Below are 27,773 nucleotides of genomic sequence, written 5' to 3'. Positions count from 1 at the left end.
TTTTTTTTTTTTTTACCGGTACAGAAGACGCACAGAGACTCACCTAGCACTCAGTACAATGGATGTTTGCTGGACGTTACTGTAGAAGATGTATTTTACAAGTCGGACCATACTGTGTTAGGTACGTTGTATGTGTCGAGCGTCACTTTCACGCAAAGAAAAATGGATTTGATGAAATCTATTAAAACTGTTACTGAAATGCGGTGGTGTTTCTTGTGTCAAAACGGGTCAAAAAGGTCAAAAACGTGGGATGGTTCCAGTGTTGAAGGAGCAAAACTTGACAAAAATGTGTTTAGAACGAGAAACAAGACACAAAAACCTTAACCTTAAAAGCGAGGGCAAATATAAAAACAAAAAGACATCTTTAAAATGACAGTAAAACACATATTTGAGATGGGGTTTTGTCGACAGTGATTATCCCAATTTGTAGAATGTGGAGATTCTTCCTCAGACGTTACAGTTCATTCACACTGTCACCTGAAAAAAAGAAAAGAAAACTAATTAATTCAGGAAAAGAGTTAAATAAAAGGTCGACTGCAGGGGCGTCAGACTCAAACTTGCACTGGGCCAAAATTAAAAACGGACAAATTCACAGGCCAAACTCGGTATTTATTGAAAAATTGACTGAACCTGACGTGTGATGTTTAACCTTTTCATACGTAAACAAACTTAAAATCTGGATTAATTCAAGTTTGAAACAAAAGACTCATCAGAAGTATTCATTTCTTATTCAAATAAATAAAACTCTCTGTAGTAATTAATTTGGATGAGGTGACCAGTAGCTCGGTCGCTAATGAGTCTCAACAGAAAAGGAGGGACACGCTTGCTGGTCTCTACTACACGCCAGCGTACTAGCAAAGCATTCTGGGATGTGTAGTATTAGTGGTGCATGTGGGGCCAGCTCTAATGCACATTTGATACGAACTCACGGGACAAAAATAATTACACCGCGGGCCAGATTTGGTCCCCCGGGCCTGAGTTTGACACATGTGGTTTACTGTGTAACTCTGGTTTAGGCCCCTGTTCATCTACACGGAGAAGTCAGTGCTTTGTGTCCAATACAAACATCTCCATGGAAACAAGGAGGTGGCAGACCCTCAGTCGGACAGAAAAGTTACATAGTGCAGCATTAACAAAAACATGAGCATATTGGTTTTTTTTTTATCTAAGTGAGACAACAATTTATAAAAAAAACAACATAAAAGTTAAATCTGAACTGTACAAAAAGTTGGACGAGCAGCGAAACGTCTTAACCTTTGGCTTTTACTCTGGATCAGACCTGAACGACTGAGATCACACAGATAAAAACCCAAAACTTAAATGTTTATCCAAGCCTCCATAGACTAAAGGGACTCGTTCGTGCCTTTGTACAATAATCTCAGTAACTACAGATGCAACGAAGAGCTGATCGTAAGTCCATTTTAAAACTACCTACTTTCTGCACAGGGGGACGTGTATTCAGTGACTGCTTCATCACCTGAAATAAAACAAAAATAACTGTAAACACGGTGCTAAAATGTAAACATAAGCGATGTAAGGCTCGTACTCGTCTGGTAGTAATCGTAGACTTTGACCACAGCGGGTTTGAGGTTCCTCACAGCCTGGTCCTGCTCGATGGTGACGCTGTAAATCCTCAACTTCTCCTGTTTCAGCTGCAAATACAAGACAAATGGGAGGTTTCAGTTGTCCTAATGTGTCATCATTCTGAAACTCACGCCCAACTAAATATTTTCTGTTCTTACCCCGTCTAAGTAGAGGTTAATAAATCCATCGTCTACGTCCACTCGCTTCACGGACTGGTCTCCCTTCATCTGTCAACGAAGGAATAAAAGTGTGAGTTTAACTGTTAGAGAGAAAGGTTTATAACAGCACAGGTGTCCCTCGCTGTATCGTGGTCCTGCAGATTTTTTAGTGCACTTTTACATGCTTTTTTTTTTACACCGTATGATCGTGCATTGTGTCGTGCGTCCTGATTGGCTGTTGGACTGTAGACCATTGTCCATCAGTCTCCTCCGTGCCGTGTCTCCTGTCCAGTACAGAATGTGTTCAGACAAATTTACATAAACGTTGGATCGCAGTGTGACTCTGAAGTGCTGTACGTTTGCACTCAGAAAAAGCCCCCTGCACCAAGACCTTCAGTGGAAAAAGACACTAGCAGAGCGGCGCCAGGACGAAGACGCACGGTCAGAGGAACTGTGAAATACACGTGAGTCACTATTAATCATTTATGTTTTGAACCTTGTAAGTTTAATTAAATTTTTTACAATATTTCTAAAACGCTGTCATTTTTATTTACACTGTAGGAAAACATTTATACTTTTATTTCTCACACAAATGTTTGGGCTGAAAACTGGTCTTGATCTTTGGTTTCATTCTTTAAAACTGAACTTATTTTTAAAATCTACGAAGGTTTGAACTTCTTTGAGAGAGTTTAAACAAGAGAGAAATGTGAGAAAATGTTAACGCCTGTGTGAGAAAAGTGTATAAAGTGTGTGGTGAGGGGTTTTACAGACAGAACATAAAGAATAATTGTAAAAATAAAGCTGATACTTAGCAGATTTAGTGAGTGCAGTGGTCCCTCGTTTATCACAGGGGTTACTTTCCAAAAATAACCTGCAAAATCAGCTAAATTAACTGAGCTAATTGTATTTAAACCTCCACCGTGTAACTCTTTAGCCAAAAATAGACACAAAAAAAAGATGTTCTTCATTTCGGACGCTTTTATTGCACAAAAAAGTAGAAAAAAAACCTGTCCATACTGTGAGTGAGCTCGCATCTCCACAAACCTGACTGTTACTTGGCCCGTCTCTGTGGAAATGTGGTTCCTTTGGCTTTAATAAAACTTATTTCTGTGGAGAATGTTAATGCCTGTGTGAGAAAAGTGTATAAAGTGTGTGGTGAGGGGTTTTACAGCCAAAAACATAGAGAATAATTGTAAAAATAAAGCAGATTCTTCACGGATTTCGACTATTGCGGGTTATTTTTAGAACGTGACCCCTGAGATAAACCAGAGACCACAGTATTTGCACATCGCTCTGTTAAAACGTCTCACCATGTCCAGGGAGCTCTTGTCCAGGACGTATCCCGACAGGAGTTTGATGTTGATAATGACCATGTTGGTTTCCTCTCTGCGGCCCTGATACCTGAAAAACACAAAACGACAAGAAAATATGGATCTGAAAGCTGCTGCGACTCACAATTATCCAAGTAAACATCAACTTTTTGACCTGCAACTCGAAGAATAAACAAAAGAAGCTTGGACCATAGTATTTTCACATAAAGATATTGAGTATTGAATTATAAAACGACAACAAAACCGAACCTGACGTGCACGAAGAGGATGAGCTGTGGTCGACTGACGTTACATTTGGACATCGTGGAGGTGGAAATGTTGAACGCAGAAAAGTCCGGAGGAGGGGGGATGTTGTAGTACATGGAAATCTGTCGGAATAACATCAGAGGAACAATATAAATCAGAAGTTATTCGTGATTTATAACTGATTTAAACACTTGAACAGGTTTAAGAGCAGAAGTTTTGTTTTTTTTATATCAGTAATTTGTTTCGACGTGATTTTATCCACCAGTTTAATCATTTTACTTTCAACTTTTTGCACGATCTTTACTCGCAGCTGCATTTTTAAACCGTCAATCATCTTTTAGTTTTATTATTTTAAAGCCTGAAATTGCAGATGTGCTTATTTTAACTCTTCTAAAAATAGCTCCTTATAAACTTAATGATTGGATTTTCTATTAAAAATGGAGCCTAATCCTGACATCTCTGCTCTCCATCTGAAACGCTGACATAGTTTACTAAAAAATACGACTCATTTCCTGATATTTACCTGAGCGAGCACGCAGCCCTGCCCCTCCGCCCTCACGGTGTACTCCCCGGGCACCTCGGGCAGATTTTCCTCCTGGTACAGCAGCCGATTGGACTGATCCACGGTGAAGTCTGTGCTCAGGCCTCCCAGTGACGTCACCCTGACTGCAGTACTGCCCTGCTCGCTGTAGGTGGCAGCGCCATACTTGGCCAGTGCTTGGAGAGCGACCACAGTGTCCTGAAGAGCCCCAGGGAAAGACGAGGGGAAAAAAACAGCACAGTTAGAAGAAAATACATGTAATATTTATGTCAGATGCTTTACTGGGTGCGTGAAGTTTAATTTATCCAGGCTTGGGACAGTCTCAAAACGTGAGCCGACGTGTGACCGCTTACGTTTAGGAGATTTACTTCGTTTTTAAACTTTCTTCTGCAAATAATCACTGTTTTTATTCAGTTTAAGCAGTGACTTTTACAATATTTATGCTATTTATTAAACGTTTATTTGGTCGGGGCAGTGCGGGTTCACGTGTGTGCGCTGTAAAAATGTTAGATTGTTCACACGCCAGAGTAATTCAACACTGAACGCGAGGTAGGTGAAGTGTCTTGCACAAGGACACAATGTCAGAATGCACTAGAGACACTGCAAATCCACTGCTGCAGCTCGTATTCCTCGAATTAACCAGGTCGAACCCGGTTTAGCTTCCAAGATCAGGCGTTCTACAGCTGCCGTTTACACATTTACACAGTTTTTCTATGTTTTTTCTCGTCTAAAACTTGTGCGTCTCATCTGTGATTCTTTAGTTTAACATGTTATTTCCAAATAAAAGTAAACGGTTCACCTGTGTGGAGCAGAATCCACCGTACGGGTTCTGCTGCTGAGTGAGCCAGCGGACGATACTCGAGCCGTAGTCCAGGCCGAAGTCGGGCAGAGCGGGTCCAGAGAGCAGCGCCAGAAGAACATACGACGTCATCTCCACCTCCAGAGAGTCCAGGCCTTTCTCTGACGCACCGGCTCTGTCCCAGTACCGCAACCCGCCTGTCAATCAAACTGTACTTTAACCCAAGACGACTGGGACACTTTATATAAAATTCAACATTAATATACTTTTTTTTTTGTGTGTGTCGTATAGTTTTGTTTGGCCTGATCCTTCTCTAAAATTATTATATTTAACATATTATTTGAAACTTAATCCAACAGGAAAGAATATTGCAAGTTTTTCATGCATTTGGATAATAGTTAGAGTCGTGTCAAATTTATATAATATATGAAAAAGATTTGTTCTGGAGATTTTCAGTATTTATTATTTGAGTAAACTGGATGTTGCAATGTTTTCCCTGAGTTAGTTCGAATCAATTGCAGATTTTAGACGAGTTCTTGTTCAAACAGGCACAAAAAAAATGACCTTGTGGTTGAATTTGATCCTTTGGGGCTTAATTAAACTCAAAAAAGGTCATTTGCTGCGATTGTTTTTTGTTTAAATATGATGTTCTGCTTTTTAAACGGCTGCGTCTTTCTCACCTTCCGTCTTGGATTTCTGGTGCAGGTACGTGATGAGTTTGGTCCTGGTCTTCTCGTCTCCTGCCAGAGTGAAGGTGTAGGACAGGAGAGCTGTGGTGTAGAGATTATCCATTTGAACCGTCAGCGCCCCCTGTAGGCACCTGAGACACTTCTGCACCATGGGGTCCTGGTCAGAGCGAGAGTTTGACACTAGTGTTTCTCTTTAATCCTTAGATCGAGGTGCAAAAAACATTTCTATAATATTTAACTACTGCAATTTGACCATTTTTATCCATTTGTGAGATTAAAATGAATGAAAAGTAACGTAATCGAGGTTATTTTGTCTACGATAAGCTCATGTAAACTGGAAAACAAACAATCGTGATACAATAATTATACCCGTTATTCATATTAATTGCACATTTATTATTTAAAATGTGTATTAATTATTCACTACTTGAGTAAATTAACATGTTTCACACTGAGACAAAGGGTTTAGCAGCAGCTGATATCACTGCAAAAGGTAATACAGTAAAAATGATATATATTCTATAAGAACTTGTAAAGATTTACTTACCGTCACACCTAATCCCAGCTCCAGAAGTGCAGCTGTGATGTAAGCGGTGAGGGAGACATCGTCACTCACTCCACCCTAAAACAAAACAATTAAATACAAAATAAAAACAGTACGTGCTTTATTATAGTCGTCTAATCTAATCCAAAGTGCTTAATCGTCTCTGAAGTCACGGAGGTCGCAGCCCAGCTCATATTTCCTGTTTAGAGCTTCGTTAGGTCATATTTTTTGTACATTTAGAGCTTTGTTAATTCATATTTTGTCACGATCCCTTTCCCTCCTCTCTTCTGTGTCTGAGTCTGGAGCTGGGGCGGAGATCTTGGCTCCTCCCACACACACACACACACACACACACACACACACACACACACACACCTGGAGCTAATCTACCATCAGCTGCACCTGGGGAGGAAAAGAGGAGCCAGGACCTGACACTCGGCGCCAGATCGTCCATGTATCTCAGCTCTTTTGCCTCCGACCCTGCTCTTCTCCGCCGGTACCGTCCATCCCGTCCCAGACTCTGCTGCTCTCGCTCTGTCCCTGGACCACGGCAAACACCCCGCTCTCGATTCACCGATTGATCTACCGTCAATTTTGCACGTCGCACTAAATAAACACTGTTAAACCTTTTCCCGAGTTCTGTCTTTTTGGTCCCTCCTGTCAGACGTTACAACATATTTCCTGTTTGGATTTTTATTAGATCATATTTTTTGGGACTTTTAGATCTTTGTTTTTTCATATTTCCTGCACATTTAGAGTTTTGTTAGTTTGTATTTCCTGTTTAGAGCTTTGTCTTTTCATATTTCCTGCACATTTAGAGTTTTGTTAGTTTGTATTTCCTGTTTAGAGCTTTGTCTTTTCATATTCCCTCTAAATCCAAACACAGCGCTCAGCCTTTCTCCACTAATTATTCATAACACAATGCAGTACAACATTACTCTAGACAAGCTTTTGACAATCTTATTTCAAGCTGCATTAAGTGATTTTCAAAAAGGAAGACGTATGATTTAAATGTGTGATGGGGGATTTTTGTTTCGGGTAATATTTTTGAAAATATTGCAATATATGAATGATTTATTTAAAAACAATGATTAAAATTTTATTTGAAACTACATTTTTAATTTTAAGCATTTATTTTTTGTGCAAGAATCGATACCACAGATAAATTTTGGTGTTGATCCGTCCATCACTAATTTATATCAAACTAACCCCCCTGTGCATCCTTAGTTTTCACATGCATCAATTTTTTATGTCAGCGATGCCAAATGGTGGTTTTTCTATGCACTCAATGAGGAAAAACATCATTCACTCATTTAAAAAAGCAAATCCTCCACCTTTAAGACACACGAGATGTAAAACGCAGTGATTTAAAGTGGCGTTTTACCTTCATGCCGTTGTGAAAAAGTTTCCCGACAGACGCGATGCAGCCGTCCGGCCTCTGATGCCCCGAGAGCCAGTTCTTTGCGTCGGTGATGTGCTCCGGTTGGACGAAAATGTACGGCCGAGCTCCTCCGAAGGATTTCATCACAAACGTGGTCAGCCTGAGGTCACACACACACACAGAGTTTTACAAAACCGGGGCTTTCTCAGCATCTCCCAGAAAGAAAATCACTGTGCAACGATTTAAAGAGGCTGGTTTCACTGTCAATGCTGCTGCTTTTACTGTTAATTTATTTGTTTTTATGACTTACTTTTGAGCAATAAAACATGCAAAATATTAAAAAAGCATCACAAAGGAGGCAAGTAAGTGGTAAACTGCAGAAAAGTTGCATAAACGCACATTTAAAGGCTCATTTTGATGTTTTATCTCCAACAATAAACCCAAAGTGAATGATTTCTAAATACTTACATTGTCTTTTTTTAAACAAACGTACATTTTTGGCCATTTGTACAATCTCCCGTTGGCTCTCAGACATTTTTAAACCTGAATAGCCCTCGTTCCCCTGTTTCACACACACCTACACAACCTCAGCACCTGCCAAACTGCCCAGTGGATCTAATAAAGAGCAGAGGGGTAGATAATTCCCCCGGAGGCTGCGATTTTAAGCCCATTCAATTCAAATATTCACATTTTGGCAGCGTTTTTGGATGTATTAGGATGTGCGCTGGTGCCAGACAGCAGAGGGGAAACCATTCTTCTTCTCCTCTGATCAAAAAAGTGTGAGATTAAAAGCTGAAAATACACACAGCGCTGCCCTAAATAAATGCTTTTAAATGTTGGATAACAAGTGATGCAACGAATACAAGTTATGCCGTCAGAAATATACCTCATTCTCTATTTGTGTTCAAAACTGTGCAGACTAAAGACTGCTGAACATTCATGTGCAGCATTAGTGTAGTTTTAGACATTATATGAGCAAATACAGTGGCATCTATTTAAGTTTTTACACCAGATGCCCTTACGAAATATTATTACTTGAAAAGGCAAAGGGCGTGCAAACTCCAAACCTCTTATTCTGTGTTATTACAAATCAATCTCCAGTCAGTTCTTTCATTGTGTTGTGTTATTCTTGGCGGTTAAAAAGGCCACACACATAGACTGGCAGCCACTCTTCTGTCACTATACCCCAGGGCAGATGTGGCTACGGACGTACAGTACCGAGTATGTAAAGCATGAAAGTCTAAAATGAGTTTAAACTAATGATTATGATGATGATTATTATTATTCCCTGGCTGATTTCCACAGATGTTTAATGAACTGACCAGGTGTTTCCCGACTCGTCAGACTTTCCAAAGGCGCTGTACGAACCGTCATCATGTTTGTAGGTGAGCTCCCTCTGATATCCTACAAAAAATACACATAGACACAATAGATATTAACTAACAAACCTAAACTGTGCTGACTGTGCACACAAAAATACTGAAAAATACTAAAACACTGACCCGACTGTAGGAACTCCGTCGCTCGGTCCTGTATGTCTTTGGTGAGTTGGCCTGTGCTCTTCAAATAGTTCAGGATGAAAATGTTTGGGGCGAATAGGACCATGTTCTGCTCCCCACAGCCGTATGGCATGGCCAGCAGTTTGTCCAGGTTCTTCATCGCTCTGCCCATCAGATCTCCTGTAAATCAACGACCACAACATTGGCTTAGTTTTAAGAGATACTGAAACACGAGGAAGTAAATGTGGAGCTACAAACCCAGAACGGAGACTGTGGCTCGGGCTGATCCAGCCACAAACATCTCAGGCAACAGGAGGGAGATTTGCTTTTCCACTGGACCCTCTGCAACGAGACAAACAGTTTAGACCATGAAGTATTATTGTCCAGAAACTTTTAAGTGAAAGAAAGTTATAGAAGAGGCACAGATTGAGATGGAAACTCACCTGCAGGACACAGCAGTGCGTTGTGGCTCACCATCTGTGGTGTTCCTTCAGCCTGGAGTAAAGAAAAGGGCGAGTAATAATTAATAGTAATGTTTAAAAGATCATATTCAAAATGAGTGAGGAAGACGATGGAGGCCCAAGTGTCTGTGGTGAGACTGACCTGCACCAGCAGCGTACGGACCACCGTGTCAATCTGACCCGTCTCTGGGACAGTGGCGACCTCGTTTCCACACAGGAGGTCAGTCTTTAAGGCCTCAGCACTGACCCGCAGGCTCACCTCACCTGTGGGACAGTACAATTATTACTGCTGCGTCTGGCACATTGTGAGCACAGTCCTCCTCGTGTGGATCTCCTCGTCCCAGCTGCTCCCGTTTCCCCCTCCTGGTCCCAGCTCGTCGGGCCTCATTAATCCCCATTTGTCGCCTTATTATTGGGCTCCCCCCTCAGCGCCTTCACTCGTCTCACACAGAGGACAAATACAGATGGGCCCTGGGGGAGAGCTTTCCCGCTGTTTCGTCAGAGAGAATACCTGACTTGTTAGTACAAGTGATTGTCAGCGGAGCCGTGAGGGGCGTTAGAGGAGCCTGTTCTCATCCCACTGATGGAGGCTGATGGAGCTCACACCATTAAGAACAACTGCTTCACTTTTACATGGCCCGCAGCACACCCAGCTGTCAGGGGCTTAGAATAAAGGGTAATTAGTTTCTTCTATCTATGTTTGTCACCAAGAGCCACACAAAAACTGCTAATCCAAATTAAATCATTCAAGACTTAGACCGTGTTATCTTATCATAAAGAAATAATTAGTATAAAGTGATAAACCGGGCTGAATCAATTTAGTTATTTTAATTAAAACACACGCTTTGGATCATAAGAAACAACAGATTAGCCTGAAATGTTCTTGAAATTGTGCACTTTATCAACAAATCTGCATCTCCATATTTCTCCTTTATGGATATTTTAAATGTTAAATCATTTATCGGGAACAGTCATGCACTCATTTTTCTCTTGGTACATTTTCTTTTCCAAATTCCACACAAATTTGAGGTTTGAAAAGCAAATAAATGAAGCAAACTTGAGCTTACCCAGCGTGGTCGGAGTGACGACCCAGGAGAAGGTGGAGCTCTCCTCTCCGCACAGACACACCGTGTACTGGCAGCTGTCGCACGGTTTGAACCTGAACTGCTCCGATTCAGCCAATGTCACTTTCACCTAAAATAAACAACACATTTTATTATAGAGAACAACAAACATGACAAAAATGACTCGTGCTCAGGTCTTGGGCTCAAGAGACTTTAAAGCAGCTCGGATTCTGCACAAGACTCAGCCACAAGAACCACCTCAGTCTGAGGACTAAACCAGGTCTAAACCAGGACTGAACCAGGACTAAACCAGGTCTAAACCAGGACTGAACCAGGACTAAACCAGGTCTGAACCAGGACTGAACCAGGACTGAACCAGGTCTAAGTCAAGACCTAAACCAGGACTGAACCAGGTCTAAACCAGGACTAAACCAGGACTAAACCAGGACTGAACCAGGACTGAACCAGGACTGAACCAGGACTGAACCAGGACTAAACCAGGACTAAACCAGGACTAAACCAGGACTAAACCAGGACTAAACCAGGACTGAACCAGGTCTGAACCAGGACTAAGTCAAGACCTAAACCAGGACTGAAACAGGACTGAAACAGGACTAAACCAGGACTAAACCAGGTCTAAGTCAAGACCTAAACCAGGACTGAACCAGGTCTAAACCAGGTCTAAACCAGGTCTAAGTCAAGACCTAAACCAGGACTGAACCAGGTCTAAACCAGGTCTAAACCAGGTCTATGCCAAGACCTAAACCAGGACTGAACCAGGTCTAAACCAGGTCTAAGTCAAGACCTAAACCAGGACTGAACCAGGTCTAAGTCAAGATCTAAACCAGGTCTAAATAGGGACTAAACCACGATGAAACCAGGACTAGGCCGGGAATAAAACAGGACTAAACCAGGTCTAAATCGGGACTAAATCAAGACTAAACCACGATGAAACCAGGACTAAACCAAGACTAAACCGGGACAATCAGCGTTTCAGTGTTTCTGCAGTTTAAACCTGGATCATTCTTCCTGAAGATGTGACTCAGGCCTCGACTTTGACAAAGTTTAAATCCAGACTCAGACGGTTCTGTTTATCTGTGAATGTGACTGAAGGGGGTTTATTCTGCACTTTTCTGTTTTAATGTAAATTTTATGATGATTATTTGTGATTATTTCTGTTTTGATTTGTTGTATTGTGATGTTAATGTCTTTCTTTATTCTGTAAAACACTTTGAATTACTTTGTGTATGTGTTTGTACAAATATGAATGACAGGACAATAAGACGGAGACGTACCATGATGCACTTGGAGAGGTAGTTGAAGACAGTGGCTTTGAGCGTGAACACTTCTCCTCTGATGACGGAGTACGGCAGAGTGAGGCTGACGAAGAACGGCTGGAAGGCGGTGAGGCCCGTGTTTGGGGCGATGCCGAGTCCCGCGGAGGACACACAGAACGCACTCGCCGCCCATTTAGTGATGGTGTCCGGGACGGTCTTCTCCATATTCACTGAACCGGTGGAGCTGAACAAAACACACAGACACACGGACATCACTAAAGCCTGAATATAATAAAACACAGAAGAACGAAGGTTTGGAAAGGACAACATCAAAGTTAGGGACGTTAAAATACTTTAGTTAATCAATTATTGTAAAAATATAATCGTAAAAATCTATTATTGTGATAGTTTAAGAAGTAATAATTAAATTTTTTATGTAAGTTTGAACTGAGTAACATTAATTTGACTTATTATTCAGCCTGATTTCACAAAGCTGGTCTCAAACTAAAGGAAAGGTAATTTATGTGAATGAAAAATGAAGGATTACACTCTTGTTTGGCCATGCTGTAAATAACTGTCTCACAATAATCATAAAAAAAAATTAAAAAATTATATTGTGGCGTCCCTATAAAGCAGCGATTCCCAAACCAAACCCGTATCAAGACTCTCACAGGATCCCACAGAGCCCCCCCAACGATAATTCACTCTATTCTAAAGATTATTTACATGTTTCTCTTGGATTAACACACAAGCATCCACTGAATATTACTATTAATCATTTAAAGTAGTAAATATAACACATTTACACAAAGTTGATTTCAAATTCAGTTTCCTTTTAGGTGCTAGTTGTGAGCAAATCTTTTGGGAACTATTGCTAAAAAAGTATTCAAGGAAATGGAAAAAGTACTAACTACCATTAGAGTTTTCAAAAGTTGTTGTACAGTAATTAAAAGAAAGAGAAGACACTAAGTTTAAAAGAGTATATCGGATTCCTACCCGACAGACACCAGGTCCCAGATCCAAGTTTCTGGGAAGAAAGTCCTAACGGTTTCCTTCTTCTGCTCGTTTTCTTTATTGACGACCTCATCCATCGTGTTAAAGGCCATGGGGATGGGAGAATCTACCATATCTACTAACAGACATTAAGAAAACATTAGCACGAACATTTACCCAACTGAGATCAGCTCCCAAATCCAGGTTTCAGGGAAGTATAGCAAAAGAAAGTCGTAAAAAAGGTTCTGTCGCTCATCCAAGTTCTGGTCAGATTGCTGCTGGACACTGACTTATCTCGTCTTTCTGAAGGGTGAACTGTTCTTCGAATGGCTGCTCTCACACCTATTAGCATACTGGCTATCGCTGTTGTTTTCCTTGTTTTGATTTAGGTCTGACGGACATTATTTATCTCCTATTCATAACAAAAATAGCGTCTTTGAGGTGGGGATGCACAGCAGACTGGGGTCCTGAGCTGCTCTCTCGACGGTGTTGGTTCATTCTCTTCCGTTTAGCTCTCGTAGATCTACTGAAGGCCCGTTTTAGATATCCACAGGCAGAGAGGGCTTTCTCCACGTGTTGTTCTTCTTCTACTTTTCCCTCTCTGCTTAAACCCTGTGCTGCAATGGTGCGTCGGTGCAAGACTTCTACCTGGAGATACCGGTCCTCTCCTGTTACTGCACAATCTAAGAAGGCCAGTTTGTTCTTCTGGGCGTCTTCCCGTGTGGACTTGATGTTTGATGTGCAGTAAAGGGCTCCAGATCTTGAATTTAGATTTAAGTCCACGTATCGATACCAATCTGTGGGTGGAGTCCCTGGAAACAAGGCCAATGTTTTGTGTATTCAAACTGTTCTATATACACAGTAAGTCATAATAGGAGAGACCAGTGAGCGCATGGATTTGCCTGAAGAAGTTTCCTCTGAACTGAAAATAAGTGGGATTTAAACAAATTTCCAGCAGTTTGCAGATTTGGTCAGGTGACAGTTTAGTTCTCACTGATGTTTAGTTTAGTTCTGATACCGATGTGGGGATTCAAGTGAAAAGAGGGGTCATGTTAAAGGAAATCATTGTCTCATTCCGGTCAAATTGGAGACGCTTGACTTTGCTCATAAATTCTGCTGTGTTCTCAGTCTGGTGCTTCGTGTTTCCCACCAGAGGAGCCAGGATGGTCTTCAGGTGTTCTCCCCGTTTGTGGATTTCTGGGAGGCCATAGATGCAAGAAATGGAGACACCGGGATACCAGCTGTCGATCAATGACTTCCTCCTTCTCCAGGTTCTGTGCGCAGTCTATGATCTTCTTCTTGTACCCACTGGCAGACTCTCGTTTCAGTAATTCGTAGGTTGCGGAGTTTAGGATCACAATCTAAGGTCTCCAGAGCTTCTGTCTCTGTAAGTTTAATGTAGTCCACTGTGGGGATCTGGTTCGATGTTACAAAGAAGTTCAGTCCTTTGGGAAATACGTCTTTCTCTGTCTGGGTGAGATCGTGGTCCGACAGGTTTTTCATCCAGCTTTGTTCATAAGTTGGATGGGTTCATTCCTTTCCCCTCGTCTCTGAGATCCTTGGGGTTAAGTTGTTTTTAATAATAATAATACATTTTATTTATATAGCGCTTTTCAAGACACTCAAAGACACTTCACAATACATACAAGAATAAAATATCATAACATTTACAACATAAACTCAAACATTAAAAGCAAATTTGAACAGGTGAGTTTTGAGTTCTTTTTTGAAGGTGAGGAGGTCAGAGGTCATGGAGGGGTTTGGGTAGTGAGTTACAGCGATGGAGAAGGCCCTGTCCCCCCGGGTTCAGAGCTTGGTCCTACAGGGCAGGGACAGGAGGTTGGAGCTGGAGGAGGAGGAGGAGGCGAGATGGAGTGTGGAGGTGGAGCAGGTCTGTGAGGAGGGGCCAGGTTGTGGAGAGCTGTGAATGTGAGGAGAAGGATTTTGAAGTGGATGCGCTGAGGGACGGGGAGCCAGTGGAGCTTGTGGAGGACACGAGTGATGTGGGTGTGGGTGAGGAGCCGGACAGCGGAGTTCTGAACGTACTGTCGTCTGTTGAGGGTTTTGGATGGTGTACCGTAGAGGATGCTACTGCAGTAATCGATTCTGGATGTGATGAATGCGTGGATGAGAGTTTCAGCGGCAGAGAAGGTTTTTGGAGTTACAAATAAACCAAATGACGTCATATAAAAAGGTTTATGCGTCGTTACATCTGACCAGCGGCTATGAAGCTGTAGCAAATCCCTTCAGACGGCGTCCAACAGCAAACTGACCAGAACTGAAGAAGCCATTTGAGCGGAGAAACATCTTCACTCTAAAACTTTTGTCGACAGAAGTGATTTTTTTTTTTTCTTTTGCCGTGGATCAGACCTGGACAACTGAGAGATGACACAGACTTACTGCCTTCAATACTTTCAATACCTTCATACAACATATCGTACGGCCGGATGTGGCAGTCGTAGGGTTTCTTCACGTCAGAGTTGGTCACGATCTTGACTCCGATTTCCTGGAATAAAAACAGGATTCAAAATCACGTATCAAACTGTTGTAACACATCTGTCTCCACTGAATCCTGTTCTTTAACGTTTGTGTGTTTCCAATAAGCGTTCGGGATACCAAAAATGTGATATTATTGCAAATGTTTTGGAAATACACAAAATTACAAATAGAACTGAAACTTGAGGTTGACAGTGTCGTTAAAATGAGAATTGCACAATAAATCGCTGATATATTAAAAATAGTTCGACTCACAGATCTATCACTTTTCCTCACTAGAAAACTGGCAAAATTACGTTTAGCTTGTACCAATTTGTTTTTACCAGCTCACGGGTTCAACTAAAACTTTCCTTTTGCCTTAAACACTTCAGACTTTCTCAAATTTAATAAAAAAAAAAAAAGTGTCAGCAATAGTAACAGTGAGGACATTTTACTTTAAAGATGCTGTAGACGTCATCCTTGTGATGGACCGGTCCAAAATAAAAGGAGCGTTTCTTGTGTCTGCCGGGCTCCACCTCCACCACATCCGGCTCCACCTCCACCACGTCCGGATCCTCCAGCACCTCCGGGATGGGAATCGGGAAACACGGGTACGGCTCGTGGTCCTCGGCCTCGTACGGATAACCAGAGAGCTTCTGGAAGGGGAGCTGGTCGTACACCTGAGAAAAGCAGCTGACGTTAGCTACTGATGGAGACAAAGTGTAGAAATGGTTCAGTGTTTGACGACTGAAAACGTTTTATGTCCAGTCCCGAACTTGTGCAGGAGTGGTTCAGCGTGGAAGACGTTTTAGAGTCTGGATGCGAAATGTCTTGATGATTACCTTTAAAATTGTTTTATGCAAGTTTAACTCATCGGATTAAGATGAGATTTGTTTTAATTTCTACTCAAATCTGCAGATCAGAAGCCAAGTTGGACAATAATAGTATGGAAGTGAAAAAAGGCACATCATGTTAAGCTGAAAGTTCTTTTTTTTCCCCCTCCGTTGCAAGCTTTTTTTTTTGCATTGTTGCATTAACTGATGAAAAACAATAGTTAAAACTGAATGCTCCAGTGTTTTAGCAGCGTGTAGGAGGCTCAAAACAAAAAAAACAGCTCAAACAGTTCCATGCGCAGGTCTCAACTGTTGTATTTAATAGAGCAATTAGCGCAGGCACGTCCAAACTGTGGCCCGAGAGCCAAATGCGGCTCTCAGACCAATTTTTCTTGGCCCTCAAGCTTCCAGGTGGATTTAAACAGTACATTTCTGAAAATCTACTTACTGTCCATCTCAAATATTTAACGTGTCCCCGGATCTAAGTATGAATAAAGGTCGAGTGGTTCAATCTAACTTGTATTAAACACAGATTTGAAGTATTCACTGTATTGGAGATCAGTCTACGGCCCTCAGCTTTGTGTTTTTATATGTGGGCCTTAATGAGAAAAGTCTAAAATGCAGAGTGTAAAGTTTATACAGGTTTACGTAAAATAAAATATAACATGCCCAACATCCAAATATTTAAATTAAAAAAATCTTTGTTTTGTTAATGTAAGAGTTTAAATGGAAAATAATTCTAGCCAACAAAGAACACAGACTTTAACACTGTTCTTATTGAGGTTTCATGTTTTTAAAGTCCTACATAGTCCACGGTGAGCTCCACTCCAGACTTGAGCAGGAGGACGCTCTGGTCAATGGCCCGGACTGAGCACAGCGAGTCGGGATGAGCCTGAAGCGTCAGGGTGGTCTTCTCCGCTGGAAGCTGCTGAAGAGACGGGAACTTCAGAGAAACCTGTGGAACGTAAACGTAAAGTATTAGTTTAAGAAGTCAAATCTTTAAGCAGCTGAAAACTCTTAAATTTAAGTAAACGCATGCGACTTTTTCCTGTGTCGTTCTTTTACCTTGTTACTGAGACACAGCTGAACGGGGAAGTCTTTACTGTCGGCCACAGCCTCGCCACCGGGCATCACCGTGTACACGAGCACCTGAGCGACGGGCGCAAGCTTAACCACCTGACGCAGAGGGATGGTCAACACGCCTTTGTTCACTGGAAAAAAAATAAAGACGCTCCAAGGAATTATTATAGTTCCACATTATACAGGAAAATTATGATGGATAATTTGGAAAAGGTGCACATTTCTGTCAAAATGATGAGCAATGTCCTGTTTTTTTAATGTATTAACGTTCTGGAAATTACTTTGAATAACTTAATTTGTCCCGGTCATTCTTAAAGTTTCAAAATAATTAAAACGTACCCATATCTTTTTTAACAGCCTCAGGTATGCGCCCGTACTGGACGATCGAGCCTTTGGACATCACCTGAAAAACAGCACAAAAGAGAGAGATTTTAAACCGTTTTTGGCCTGTTTACTGGTCAATAAAACATAAAATAATTCATCTAAATACGTATAAGCCCTCTACATTAAACAGAAGTGTCTAGACGATAATAATAATAATTTAAGTCTCTAGTTTAAAGATTTTGTTTTGAAATTTATCCTTCAAAAGTATAAACAATGCCATTATAAATATGTATTCAAATTTAATTCATACAATAATACATTTCCAGGTTAATTGGAGTTCATTTAGTGGACCCCCGCAGCTGTGATGTCACTCTAATCGACACATCTGATTGGTCACGTTCAGAGTTCAGTGAATTCTTACCAGGTAAAAGAAGTCGAGACTTTCCTGTCCCTCCTTAAGCTCTTTTCCTTGGATGATGTACTCGGCTCGGACCGTGGCCTCTTTGTTGCAGCGAAACTTTCCTTCGTTTTGCTTGATTTTCAGAAAACTGCTGCTTTTGGAGTAAAAAGGGGAGACGAAATGGACGGCGGAATGGTACTCTGGCAAACGCACTTTGGGGACGTAGGTCTCCTTCTTCCCTGGCTCTAAGCAGGACGCCTGTGAAACAAAAGTGATGCAATTTTACTGGGATGTTTTCTTTTTAATGTCAACTAATCATCATTATCTTACTTTACGTTGGGTTTTGATTGATTTGTTCATGTTTGAGCAACTGTGCTTTGACAAATGAAGCTAGAATCCTCAGAAAATCACCTAAACCTCATCTCCAACGTGACTCAAACTCCCTTCCTCTCTGTCTTCTTGTGCCTCTCCAAACCTCTCCTCTTTTCCACTTTTCTTTCGATCTTTCAGACATTAGATGGAAACACAACCCCAGAGTTTATCTTCTCAAAAGGCTAAACCGTTCTTCAAATAACACTTTATCTCCCACGATTATTCTCTTGACGCACAGTAAAACCGTAATATAACATAAGATTTGCTTTTGTGGAGTAAATTTAAACTGTTTATTTTTACTTCTCACAAAAGCAGCGTGCACTCACATGGACAGCGACAGAGTCCTCCCAGAGGGACGTGTCCAGGGAGAAGGACGCCATGCCTTTGTGGTCTGTGGTGAGGGTGATGTTTTCTGAGTATTTACGGACGGTCAGGTAAACTTTCTCATTAGGAACAGGTTTGGAGTCAGCACCAACCACTTTCACCTGGAGCAGAAAGAAAAAGAAAAGTCAATTTAGAAAGTAGACAGAGTTTCTGATTTCTGCTTCTTTTTTTTTTTTTTAAATAATAATGCCTTTGTCTGTTGGCATGATTTTGTATTATTATTATTTATTTTATTTTATTTTTATCCTTATTGTGTATTTATTTATTTAATTAATTTATTTATTTATTTTTGTATATGCCCATCAAAAGGAAAAGGGGATCTCGAGGAAAATTGGCAGGAATTGTGTGGTTTAAAAAGGGGGGAAAAAAATGTAAATCAAACTCAAACTGTAAGTTGTGTAACTGCAGATGACACAAACACCTGATTAAAAAATGTTATCACAAAAAAAGAAAGTAGACACAGGAATTTAACCACGTTTCATGTCCATGTCTATAATTTCTAGTCGATGGATCAACACCCGCTCCATTGGTTTGCTAAGAATGCTCCGCAGTATGGCTTTAAACTGATTTTACATTTAATTACAGGTGTTTTAATAATAAAATATATGTTACTTATCTCTGTCACCTGCTTGTTTCCATTAATTACTAAATGAATCAATTGATATGTCAAATTATGTTTATTTTCATTATTTTAATTCAAATTAATGTGCAATCTTAAGGCTTAAAATCAGTAAAGTTTATGCAAAATCCAGGTCCAAACCAAAACTAGACTTGATCAGGACTAAACTGGGCTGAAAACAGGAGAAAAAGACGACGTGTGAATGAGCCCAGAGTAACGTCAGCTCAAAACATTTCACCGTTTAAAAGTGTAATTCATGTTTACCTTTCCTTCAAAGGCAATGCCGGGTTTGTACGACGCAGGTTCATCCTCAAACGTGACCGTCCTGATGTCGTTGGTGAAGCTGGTCCGAGCGCTGCCTTTTAGAGTGACTCCTAAACCAGAGCGACGAGGATCAGTTAGGAAATATATTGAAATAAAACAAAAAAAACGCGAACTTATATTAAAAAAAACATGTATTACCAGTGCCAAACTCCTGCAGTTCTGCCTCGACTTGAAAGCTGTCGTGATACCCGCTCTTATTCAGGAAAAACTCCGAAAGATCCACAGTTTGAGAAGTGCAACCGCTTTTGTCCGTCTAAAGAATAAGAGAAATTTCCCATCGCACATGCACCACCGTTGGTAAAATGCACAACAACAAGAAGACGCTTTGGTTATTTAGACTCTTACTGTGAGCTGGAAGTTCTTGCACACGTCCTGGTAGCTGTTGCCGTACCAATATCCTCGAAACGCTCTTCGACAGAACACGGCTTTAACAGAACCCACCACTGGTTTTCCATAAGTGTATCTGCACAGAGGGATGGGACGTTTTAACATGGAGATAAACCAAGGCCACGAGGGTAGACTTTTTTATACAGTTGTCCCTCATTTATCGCGGTTCACCTTTCGCGATTTCGCCGTTTCATGGATTTTTTAGCCCGATTTTTTTACAGCAGTGTCGATGAAACAATGTCGTTCTGCACCGACAAAGGTTGAACTTACGAAGGTTTGAACTTGAGTGTTTAAACGAGAGAAATGTGAGAAAATGTTAATGCCTGTGTAAGAAAAGTGTATAAACTGTGTGGTGAGGGGGTTTTACAGCCATAAAACAGAGAATAATTGTAAAAAATAAACGCTAAATCTGCTAAACTAACGCTAAATCCTTGTAAATTAACTGAGCTCATTGTATTTAAAGCTCCACCATGTAACTCTTTAGCCAAAAAAAAAATGACATTCTTCATTTCAGACGCTTTTATTGCACAAAAAAGTAGAAAAAAAACATGTGTCCGTACTGTGAGTGGGCTCACATCTCCACAAACCTGACTGTTACTTGGCCTGTCTCTGTGGAAATGTGGTTCCTTTGGCTTTAATAAAACTTATTTCCATGGAGAATGTTAACGCCTGTGTGAGAAAAGTGTATAAAGTGTGTGGTGAGGGGGTTTACAGACAAAAACATATAGAATAATTGTAAAAAATAAAGCTGATACTTCACGGATTTCGCTTATTCCGGGTTATTTTTGGAAAGTAACACTCGCGATAAACCAGGGACCACTGTATATGATGTAAACATACAAAATACTAATGCTTATGCTAATAATGTAAAGTGAAATGTAAGGAAAACAACACAAAAATGGAGTTTATGCTCGTTATTGGGAAATGTAATGAAGACAATACAAATTACACATACATTTTATTTAAAAAATGTACTTAAAAATGATGAATGATACTCACTTTCCACAGACTTTAAATTCGGCTTCTTTATCCAATATCGTGATCACATTTGGCAGCTGGACTTTCACTTCATATTTGGGCAAAACTGATGCGAAAAACAGCAGAAAAATCACACATAAAATCAAATACAGTAGGATATACGTGTAAAAAGTGGAACAAACCGTATTCCTTGATGTCAAAGCTGTGCTGCACTTGCTCCCCCTGCTCAGTGGTGGCAGTAATCACATAACTGCCCTGTGCCGCCTCAGGGATTATCGGGTGTGAAAGATCCAGGATGCCCCCGTCGATGGTGTTATCTAACCACTGAGCGATGCGATTTGTGTTAGGATCCTGAACAGAACCGCAAATACAAGTCGATTATAAAATATAGTTAGATTCTCAAGTGCGTAAGGCTTTGGAAACGGTAGATAAAACACTAAAACGTAAGAATGAACAGTAAAAAAAAAGCAAATGCACAATGTTCCTGTACGTTCTATTGTATGTGCTGTATGTTATCCAGGTGATGAGGTTATTTCAACACTAAATACACATAATTTAAGTATCCAAATTAAATGCGTTTAGCCTCAAATCTTGGCTCTGACTTCATTTCTCTACTTTATCCAGTTAAAGTGATGTAGGCAAATCTAAGTCAACCCGTTATGTTTTCCACAGCCAAAAAAACATGATGAAATGATCTCACCTCGAGCTCGATCACTTTATACTGAAAGAGAAACAAACACACGCATTACTATTTCAGCATATTGATAGTTGACATGTGATCAGCAGCGGTGTACGTCCCTGGATGGAAAAGGCCCAGAGCTCGTATTGATTCAGATGTTTGGGTCAGATGTGCTGCGTGCCAAATGAACTCTGACAGCAGTTTATCACTGGAGTCCACGCAGCGCGCACTCCCACTCTCTCCTCAAAAACCAACAAACAGGCCTTCGCTCGCCTCCCACTCTTTGAACCAAAATAGACCCAGCTCCTCAATGTATCGCACACACCGCGCTGCAGTACACAAACTTATACGGCCTTCCAGTATAGATTTAACACGTATATGTACACAGACGCACACGTTTAGGGGCAAACAGGAATGTGGCTGCTTTCTACTCGATTTAGTATCATCACCTGAAGAAATATTTGCACATCTACAAGAGCGGAGGTACCGAAAGTGCAAGTATTGGTCATTTTTTTTAGATATACAGTTGTCCCTCGTTATATTGCGGTTCATCTTTGCTGTTTCGCTGATTTTTTTGTGCAATTTTACATGTTTTTTTTACAGTGTATGAACGTGCATTGTGTTGTGCGTCCTGATTGGCTGTTGGACTGTAGACCATTGTGTTGTGCGTCCTGATTGGCTGTTGGACTGTAGACCATTGTCCATCAGTCTCCTCCGTGCCGTGTCTCCTGTCCAGTACAGAATGTGTTCAGACAAATTTACATAAACGTTGGATCTCAGTGTGACTCTGAAGTGCTGTACGTTTGCAATTTGTTTTCTCCCCGACAAAACCCACAATGTCGATGAAACGTTCTGCACCGACAGACGCCAAAAGACCCAGGAAGAAGCTAACCATCGCAGAAAAAGTCTGATCTTTGGACATGCTGAAGGAAAGTAGAAGTTACACAGCTGTAGGGGGCGCCATTACGGAATAAATTAATCTTCGGTTTGTCGCATAAAGAAGGAGAAAAATAACATAAGAGCGGTTTTAACAAGGAGCAAAAACGTTTGTAACTGCAACAAGACCATTGGGCAGATGGATCTGCTTTAGCTTTGTGGATCAGTGACTGTAGGAAAAAGAACAATATGGGACATTACAGCGACGCCAGGACGAAGAGGCGGAGTCAGAGGAAGAGGCGGGGTCAGAGGAAGAGGCGGGGTCAGAGGAACTGTGAAATACACCTGAGTCACTGTTAATCATTTCTTATGTGTCCAACTTCGTAGGCCGATCATTAAAATCAAATTAGTTAAAATTTAATAAAATTAAAAGTTAATTAGTATTTTTAAAAGCTGTCATTTTTATTTACAGTACAGTGTAGTATTTGTTTTCGTCCTATAATACTGTGCTTATTTTTAAAATCTACAAAGGTTTGAACTTTGAGAGAGTTTAAACAAGCGAGAAATGTGAGAAAATGTTAATGTCTGTGTGAGAAAAGTGTATAAAGTGTGTGGTGAGGGGTTTTACAGACAAAAACAGAGAGAATAATGTAAAAAATAAAGCTGATACTTCACAGATTTCATCTATTGTGGGTTATTTTTAAAACATAACCCCTGCGATAAACGAGAGACCACTGTAAACCTTAAAGTAGAAATTATTATGAGCTCTGAAAATGTAAGAAAATCAAACTTACCACTCTTTTCACAGGAATAAAGTCGGCATCCAGAGAGGTGATTCTGAATTTGACTTGAAATAAAATCACAGGAAAATATTAATTAAAAATTAATAAATCCATTTTATCGCTGCTACATGAGAAAGAAAAAATCACAAAATACAGAGTGACGTGTCTCAGCAGTTCAGCTTTGTTAAACCTGCACATTTTTCTCTCAGACGTGAGAGATGAGGTAAATATAGTGTGATTACCAGACGTTTTTATTGTAGTACATTTAGTTTAACCTCCATAAAGTGGCTACTGGACCGAGCGATGCAGCTAAAACTACAATTATAACCAACAGATGATTTACGAGACATGAAACGCTCGTAGTTTATTAAGCACGTGAGAACTTCCTACATATTTTAGTTCAAAAACATCCAATTAGTCGTTAATCTCCTCTGTTTTTTCAGCGCTGAAGTCGTGCTGAATAATGTGCCAAATTACTGCCTCGTGCAAGTTTAAAAAATGATTGGATTTTTATATCGCTTTGTAAAAAATCTCCCTTGATTTACAAACATCCACAAGCAGAATCTGTTGAGGAACCGCTCCCCGCCTAACTGCTGAATATAGATATAATTCCTAAAGTTGTCAAGTTGAGAATCAGCATTATGCAGATGAAGTTATCTAAAATAGTGCAACTGCAGCAGAATTTGTGAGCAGTGCAGAGAGGAGCTTGTACCACCCCACCCCCCAACGCTAAATACTGTTAAAGATGCACTGTGCACTTTTTGGGAGGAGGGTCCGTCACATGTTTGTGTCACAGACTTTAAGATGCATCTACTGCCACGGAGACAAGCAGGAAATGCCACCAGGCCAGGTTACAGGGCAGATGTGTGGAGAAGTAACCTGCTTTCAACCAATAAAACATCTGTAATTGAATAAATGTGAGATAGACGAGTGATTCCAGGTAAAGTAACGACATTTCCAAAGAAAGAAGTGGTTTTGGGACCCCCTCAAAAAGCTGCGTAGCGCACATTTGAAGTGCTCAGTCACGTACCGGTCTGTCCTGGTTTGTAGATGGGTTTGTCGGTTTGAATGATGTGGATGAAAGTCGCAGGTTCGATCAGGACTTTGGCCTTTTTGCTCAACGTGCCGCTCTCCCCCTGAACAGTGACGTTCACAGATGCTACGGTGCTTCTGGGAACAACTGGAGGCTGCAATGAAACACGATAAGAGCAGGTGATGAGTGCAAAAGAACACAAAAATAAGGAAGAAATGGAGAGATTAATGCTTGTTCTGTAATGATATTGATAAAATAAATAGCACAAAGCTGGAGGCAAGGCATTAGGAGTGATTCAGTGTACATTTGTATTATTATTATTAGCATGGTAAAAACTATTACTTCCATCTTTATCCTTTAGTTTAAGAGTCTGTGTCGTCACATCTGAACTTGTGAAACATTCCTGTGATGCACATTCTGTATATAGCACAAGTCAACACACTGGAAACAGGCAGTTTTCTGTAATGCTGCGCACCATCTGGTTCTAGATCCATTTAAAGTTACATTTGTCCCCCTCCGTCGCTCAGGCTTAATTAGGAAAAGTACTCATACTTGTATAGCACATGTTTTCACTTCTTAATGGAGTTGCTATTACATAAGCGACGCTGGAGCCGGTCCCAAATGCTGTGATTTGGGGCAGAGCAGGGGCTGAGTACAGGGCAGTGGAGGCTGTCGTCCAGAGGAATGCAGGTACAGGTTTGGCCTCTAGCAGAAAGGGCTCATTGTGAAGCACTGACAAATGCCAGAGGAGCAGCAGGAGGTTCACACACGGCTATTGTCACAGGGGGAGTGGGGCCGGTGGGTCGTTTGGCATCAGGGCGCACATCCCGTAAGTTGCATAACAGTGGGCAGTGGTCTGACGGAAACCAGAGCTGCAATTTACTCACAACAACCGTTTCATTTGTCAGCACTGGTCCTGTTAGAGCCAATACATAGCTGCATAATCAAGCCAAAATCTGTACAATTAGTTCAAATTATGGCTTGAGGTTACAGTAATAGAGATGATTTATGCTCCATTTACTTGTTGTAATTGGAAAGTGAATCCAAATAATTATAGTTGAGTTTCTGAGAGTTTCCACGAGCTTGAGTCATACCTGAAAAGTGATACAGCGGTAGAAGTCCTCCTCGACGGTCTCCTCCAGCAGCGTGTTACTGCTGGACTCCAACACCAGAGTCACGGTGAGGACTACAGGCTCCGAGGGGCCGTGGACCTGGGCACATAACGTCTGTGGAGTGGCCGCTTTCACCCGAGAGCTCACGGTCACTGCAAATATCCTACGGGGAAAGTCAGATATGAACAGATAAGTGATTATAGGGAAGTTATATTCACAGATGGAAACAAGAGACTGTTTTTCCTACTGATAACTGTATTTTTTCGTATTAGAAAAAAATCTGTTGTGTTGAACTGGATTACTTCTATTGGTGTTGCATATTAACAATAGCTGCCCCTTCTGTTTTAAATATTATTGGTGTATTGGAGTGTTGGGATGTCATATAAATCCAGCAATAAGCAACACAAACACACATAACTCTTGCATTTAGGAAAGTAGCAGTATTTGTCCATTATAGTGCAGTGTGTAACTATTTCCCCCAGTGCAAAACCACCATAAATGTAACAGAAGAGAAACACAACTCGTGCTACAGCCTGTGTTTTTGAGTGTGCGTTCACATAGGGGCCATATAGGAAACAATAATTAGCAGAACTTGTTGAATAAAGTTGAGTTTTAGAGTGATGAAACAGATATGTCCCCCTGTTACAGCCTGAGCAGATTTTAAAGAGCCATTATGTGCAGCCTCGGGCCCTCTGCTGATTAGTGTTTGAGGTTGTGTTGGAGCCTGGTTGGCACGCACAGGCCGTCCACTGCCAATGAGAACTAAAGGACACATTTAATTGAGTTTTGGTGATGCTGTGGAGAATGCTGATGCTGTTTTTGCCTCAGAGAAACTGTGATGATGAAACTTCTTTAACTGGACAGCTCCATGCTCCTCTGTGAAAGGCATTTAGGTCATGGAAAGACTCAGATAAGAGGCTTGGATAAGACGGTTAACCAGGGCCACATCAGTGAGTCCAAACAGCTGAGATGAGATGGGATACAACTCTTTCAGTATTTGTCATGAGAAGAGCGAACTACACTGAAACTGACACACCTATTGTTTACAGTTTGTGTGTAGGCCAGGTCTAATGAGCTACACTAAGTGAGAACTGAGTCTGAGTCACATTTTACATAATCATTCAGGCCCCTAATGGCTGCGCTCACACCTATTAGCGTAAAGGCTAGCACTATTGTTTTCTTGTTTAGGTTTAGATCTGAGGATGGAGTTATAAATAGGAAATCTCCCTCTCAAACCATTTCTTTTCTTTCGCTAAGATCTGACTTTGAGATGTAGATGCACGGCAGACTGTGGTCCTGAGCTGCTCTCTCGACGATGTTGGTTCATTCGTTGTAGCTGTTTTTCCAGTTTAACGCTCACTGCACTCTTCACTAAACTGAATGGAGTAGACCACGGTGCTTCGTTTGTGGTTCAGGCTTGTGGCTTTTTGTCCAGTTACAGATTTTAATTTTTGGATCAAACCTGGACGACTGAAAGGCTTAGTTAGAAGGACACACATCTTGCCTGATCCGACCTGTAACTTGACCTGGTGGCGTCTCCATGGACAGATACATTCATGCTATACTGTGGAAGATTTTACGCAAAGCATTTTTCAGCACAACAAAGAAAGAGCAACAAGTAGAGATGCTGTTATACAAAGTTTTCAGACTGGTAGAATCTGCAAAGTGGTAAAAATGAAGGTCTAGAGTCCAGTGTGTTTGACCACAGAGACATGTCCAGAGCCTGATCATGCACAGCTACAGATTTCCAAATGTAAAGTGCAGATTGAGCCGCACACAGGCCCAGACTCTGAGCTCCACAGAGAGTTTAACAGCAGAACTGAGCAGCCTCCATGCGGGATGCTGCTGCTGCCTGACCCATCACCATCACGTGCATCCAGCGTGACGCACGAAACTGCAACATGAAGCATCTAAACTGCAACATGAAGCATCTAAACTGCAACGTGAAGCATCTAAACTGCAACGTGAAGCATCTAAACTGCAACGTGAAGCATCTAAACTGCAACGTGAAGCATCTAAACTGCAACGTGAAGCATCTAAACTGCAACGTGAAGCATCTAAACTGCAACGTGAAGCATCTAAACTTAAACATGCATGCATTTAAACTGTAACGTGCATGCATTTAAACTTCCAACACAAACTGACTCACGTGTCGTTGATGCTGGCTGCTGTCGTCGTTTGTAAAAGCGCAGACGCGACGATGACCAGAGCCAGAGCTGAGGTCCAGACAGGTGCCATGTCCGCTCTGCTTTGTGTTTTTGCAGCAGCAGCAGCTAAAGGAGCAGGAGAGGAGCAGGCTGCACAGGACCAGGAGCTACGCACTTGGAGCCGGACGCAGAGGGACGCGCAGGCCACAAAAGTTGCTCAGAGTAGGGCGGCGTTAGTTTGCTGTTTATACCCCAAAGCGTGACCACCTCCCTCTGAGTCACTCCCCCCGTGAGCCCGTGTTCGTTGGACCTTTACGCCTCCTCCCTTTTCCCAATGGACCCACTTCCCAAAAGTTGAAATACTGGAAACAGAGAGCTTTGGTTAATCTGGCTTCTCAGCA

At 41.3% G+C, this 27,773-nt stretch overlaps 2 protein-coding genes across 3 annotated transcripts in view; one reads left to right on the top strand and one right to left on the bottom strand.

Moving 5' to 3' along the window:
* Positions 1-27,773, top strand: part of LOC117380703 (A disintegrin and metalloproteinase with thrombospondin motifs 15-like) — a 246,113-nt gene that overhangs the window by 69,528 nt on the left and 148,812 nt on the right. The gene's annotated exons all lie outside the window — the stretch shown is intronic.
* LOC117380053 (alpha-2-macroglobulin) lies at positions 272-27,589 on the bottom strand. Of its 2 annotated transcripts, none has more exons than XM_055226091.1 (36): positions 27,375-27,589; positions 25,208-25,388; positions 24,111-24,267; positions 23,093-23,145; positions 21,444-21,464; positions 20,926-21,094; positions 20,765-20,849; positions 19,724-19,841; positions 19,517-19,631; positions 19,319-19,428; positions 18,378-18,536; positions 17,701-17,937; positions 17,295-17,358; positions 16,941-17,086; positions 16,681-16,830; positions 15,498-15,722; positions 14,989-15,073; positions 12,571-12,706; positions 11,593-11,818; positions 10,301-10,427; positions 9,376-9,497; positions 9,216-9,267; positions 9,031-9,114; positions 8,776-8,952; positions 8,596-8,677; positions 7,277-7,433; positions 5,896-5,970; positions 5,340-5,505; positions 4,660-4,856; positions 3,843-4,058; positions 3,323-3,441; positions 3,053-3,143; positions 1,743-1,811; positions 1,547-1,652; positions 1,436-1,477; positions 272-477 (listed from the first exon to the last, which is right to left on the bottom strand). In XM_055226091.1, exons 1-36 carry the CDS (start codon positions 27,461-27,463, stop codon positions 455-457), a joined length of 4,431 nt encoding a protein of 1,476 aa, XP_055082066.1. In that variant the 5' UTR covers positions 27,464-27,589; the 3' UTR covers positions 272-454. The 2 variants fall into 2 exon arrangements, with proteins under 2 accessions (XP_055082066.1, XP_055082067.1); XM_055226092.1 differs by having other exon boundaries at positions 12,571-12,703.

The sequence above is a fragment of the Periophthalmus magnuspinnatus genome, chromosome 13 (genome assembly GCF_009829125.3).
Source record: "Periophthalmus magnuspinnatus isolate fPerMag1 chromosome 13, fPerMag1.2.pri, whole genome shotgun sequence".
In the NCBI taxonomy this organism is placed as follows: Eukaryota; Metazoa; Chordata; class Actinopteri; order Gobiiformes; family Gobiidae; genus Periophthalmus; species Periophthalmus magnuspinnatus.
This window is presented reverse-complemented; position numbering and strand designations above follow the sequence as displayed.